General features: G+C 37.4%; 1 protein-coding gene across 1 annotated transcript; it reads right to left on the minus strand.

The window, feature by feature from the left end:
• Nucleotides 521-3,042, minus strand: LOC109824672 (uncharacterized CRM domain-containing protein At3g25440, chloroplastic). The gene is made up of 3 exons (XM_020391308.1): nucleotides 2,621-3,042; nucleotides 1,381-1,782; nucleotides 521-1,244 (listed from the first exon to the last, which is right to left on the minus strand). Exons 1-3 carry the CDS (start codon nucleotides 3,005-3,007, stop codon nucleotides 861-863), a joined length of 1,173 nt encoding a protein of 390 aa, XP_020246897.1. The 5' UTR covers nucleotides 3,008-3,042; the 3' UTR covers nucleotides 521-860.

Genomic DNA, 3,533 nt, shown 5'->3' on the forward strand with positions numbered 1-3,533 from the left:
AGAATTCACCCAATCATAATGGTTAATACCTCAAAAGTATTTCTTCATGAACAAAACTAACACTAAAAACCACTCGCATAAATATGTATATATGTAGATTCATGCATACAAACATTAATCATATAAAAAGAAACTTGGTCCTCTTTGAGGATTTTCCCGCCAGGCCCCTTACATTCCACCGGAATTCAATAGCAAGATACCTATTTTTATAATCCACTCAATTGACACTAATCTATATTGTTTAAGATATTTCAGATTCTTTATCCATGTATCCATCGTCCACAAAATGGACAAGAACAAATGCTATTTGCTCTAATATTTACTTTAGATAAAAAAAAATTTGATCCAAACATTTGTTCTTGATAAAAAACACTTAGAAACACATATAAACCATCTTCTACGCCTTGGAACATTTCACGCCTGTAAAGCAGCCAAATTACTATTTAGATCATTCGTCTTGCTGGTACATGGAAAAAAGCTTCGAAAAAGCTTGATATCTGGATTTTAGACACTTTCGAGCGATAGAAACACCATATAATGGAACGGATCTTTCATGTGAATTGTTACATATAATTTGAATGAGAAGAACTTGGTTCCAAGTCCTTCCAGATGTAAGCAAGTTCATCTCTCTCTAAACACGCATACATACAACATAAAAAGGCATTGTGAATTCATTTTCAATTTGAAAATCAACTATTTAACTAATAACTAGCTGTAAGATTTGCAAAAAAATAGAAAGAAAGAAAAAAAAAGATGCAAGAATCTAATGCTTGCCATGACCAAGTTAATTACGTGTCGAATCTGTTTGCTACTACTGATGATAAGAGTACCTCCGGGGTCAGTTCTTTAGCCATACTTGATTACTTTCCTCTATTATCCACTCCCAATTCAGAATCCGATAATCCTTCACCTTCAGACTCGGTTTCAGCTTCAGTGAACTCATTATCAGAATCAATTTCATCTTCTGTGACTGCATCATCTTCAGAATCAAGTTCAGTGTCTAAGAGATCTGTTGATATATCATCATTTAAGTCTGCACATTCTTCTTTCCTTGAGTATGATGTTTCTGTTCGTACATGGCATGGGTTTTCCCCCTTGTCATCATACACTAAATCGGAATTACGAGAGTTGGGGTCACCATATAGAGCAACATGTCGATAATAAAGTTCTAGTTCCTTCTCAGAGATTGCAATGAAGCGCCTCACGGTTTCAAGTGATTGCTCATACTTAGATTTTTCAAGAGCCTGGAACCAGAAAACCGGACATGCTAGTTAACATTATTTGCTTAATAAAATGAAATTTATACATAGTTAAAAAAGTACATCATTCAAACTGAACGAGGAGAGTGGAGAGAATTATTAGCTTGACAGATCTACGTACTTTTTTCTTTGACAGCGTATCAATGGGAGACATGACTTCAGGTTGAACATAGTCCTTGCCCCGATAAAATATTATGGTATCATCTCCGATAATTTGAATCGGTACTCCGCCACTAAGCCTAGCTATGTCTCTCGCGTATTCATGAACTTGGCCAGGCTTACATGGTTTACAGATAACCTTCACAGTTTCATGTTTTTTCCAATGCAAATGCATGTTCAATATTACTCCTCCAAAGACGCCTCTCCTGCCAACTGGTACATAATTAGACCTTTTCTGTGCCATCTTCTTCATATAAAAGCGTTCTTCACCAGACAGCTCGTCTGGTTTAGGCATAGGGCCTTGCAGTTTTGGAACTTCATATTTCTTCAGCTTTTCTACCAATAATGCTTCCTTTAATTTAGCCTGCAGTTGAAACATGTCAATTCTGAGTACTTAACCCTTCCAACCACCATTTAGTGATGCTAAACATGTGTAAGGAGTAAGATTTACTTCGAACTGCAACTCGGCTTATTAAAAGGATTTACTTAGACCTATAAATTTAAAATTTTGTTATGAGTTGTTAACAGCAGAGCGCCAGTTCGTAAGTTACCAGTATTGTTCGGAGTACTAACATTGGAACTGCAACTCGGCTTATTAAAAAGATTTACTTAGAACTACAGAACTACAAATTCAAATTGCCTATGAGTGGATTACAGACTAAAGTAGTTTAAATTAACTTAACTTTTTACAAGATCATGAATAGTAATTCTCATTCAACTCTTATCTGAACTTCATATTGATATGGCATATATGAACCTGACCCATACGTATGAATTTGAAGTGTAAATATAATCATGCCAATTTAGGCAGAAATTTGTAAATTCATATTGATATGGCACATATGAATTGACTCATATGCATGAATTGCGCACTTTTTGGGGGTAAATTGCAGATAACCCTCCTCATCTTTACACTTAGTAGCACTTATCACCCTCAATTCATAAATGAGAGGCTGTTATCTGCAATTTATCCCTGTCAAAATGAGTATCCAAAGGTGGTAAGTTCTAGTAAAATAAAATATTGAGGAACGATATGTGATAATGGAGGTACAGATGACGGGGGGTTGTCTGCAATGTACCCTTTTCTGTGATAGCTGAATCTTCTAAAAAATAGCAATTTAGGGGTGTTTAGTGCTAAATGAGGGTGCTATCTGACACAGAAAACAATCGAAAGGATCAATTTTGAGCCAAATTCTCATCACCTTCTCAATCTTATACTTGATCCTCTCCTCTGCAGTAGCAAACTTTTTCTTCATCTTCTTCCCTTTGGGCCTAATCCTTCGTGGGTCCCGCTTGTTAGCCTCCCTCCTCTTCCTCTTCTCCCTCTTCCTCTGCTCCTTCAGCCTCTTCTTCGACTGCCATTTCTTCCTCTTAGGCTCCTCCGATTCTAGGGTTTCGAACCTCGGGATCGAATCGGAGAGGATGAGGTTCACGGACCCATGGCTCAAATTTCTTGATGGGTGTAAGAGATTTTTGAAGGGGTTAGGGTTTGAGAGGAGAAGACAGGGAGTTGGGTTTCGAGAGGAGAAGGGTAAACTGAAGTGGGTTCTTTTGATTAGTCGCCGGAGTAAGAGAAAGCGGGTCGCCATTGAGAGAGAGCGGATGGAGAGGTTTTGGGTTTATAGAAGGGTTTTTATGCATATGTACCTCCAAATCTGCCTTATTTGCATAATTACCCCTCACATCTGCATATTTGCTAATTTACCCTACACTTTATCATAATGAATTTTTTCACCCTCTCATTTAGCATATTGTTAAAGACTACATATCCTCTCAGAATGCCACGCACCATATGTGGCGTTCTGAGCCGCTCATTTACGGAAGTGAGGGGCACTTTCGTAAATTCCCTCCCCCTGTTTGGCTATAGGAACCCCGCACGGTGTGGGGTCCTGATAGGAAATGCACTCATTGTTAAAACTCATAGAGATAAATTAAGCAAATATGCAGAGTTAGGAAAATCATGATTTTAGGTATAGAAGCAGACTCTTTGCTTATGGGATGAGAGGAGGATATTTTTGTCATTTTACCATTTCTCAATTTGAATTATTTTTATTTTTATTTTTATTTTTTGTGGTGATAGGCAATTTGAAGTTTAGCTGTGCCAAGAGGAATACT

The sequence above is a fragment of the Asparagus officinalis genome, chromosome 9 (genome assembly GCF_001876935.1).
Source record: "Asparagus officinalis chromosome 9, Aspof.V1, whole genome shotgun sequence".
NCBI lineage: Eukaryota > Viridiplantae > Streptophyta > Magnoliopsida > Asparagales > Asparagaceae > Asparagus > Asparagus officinalis.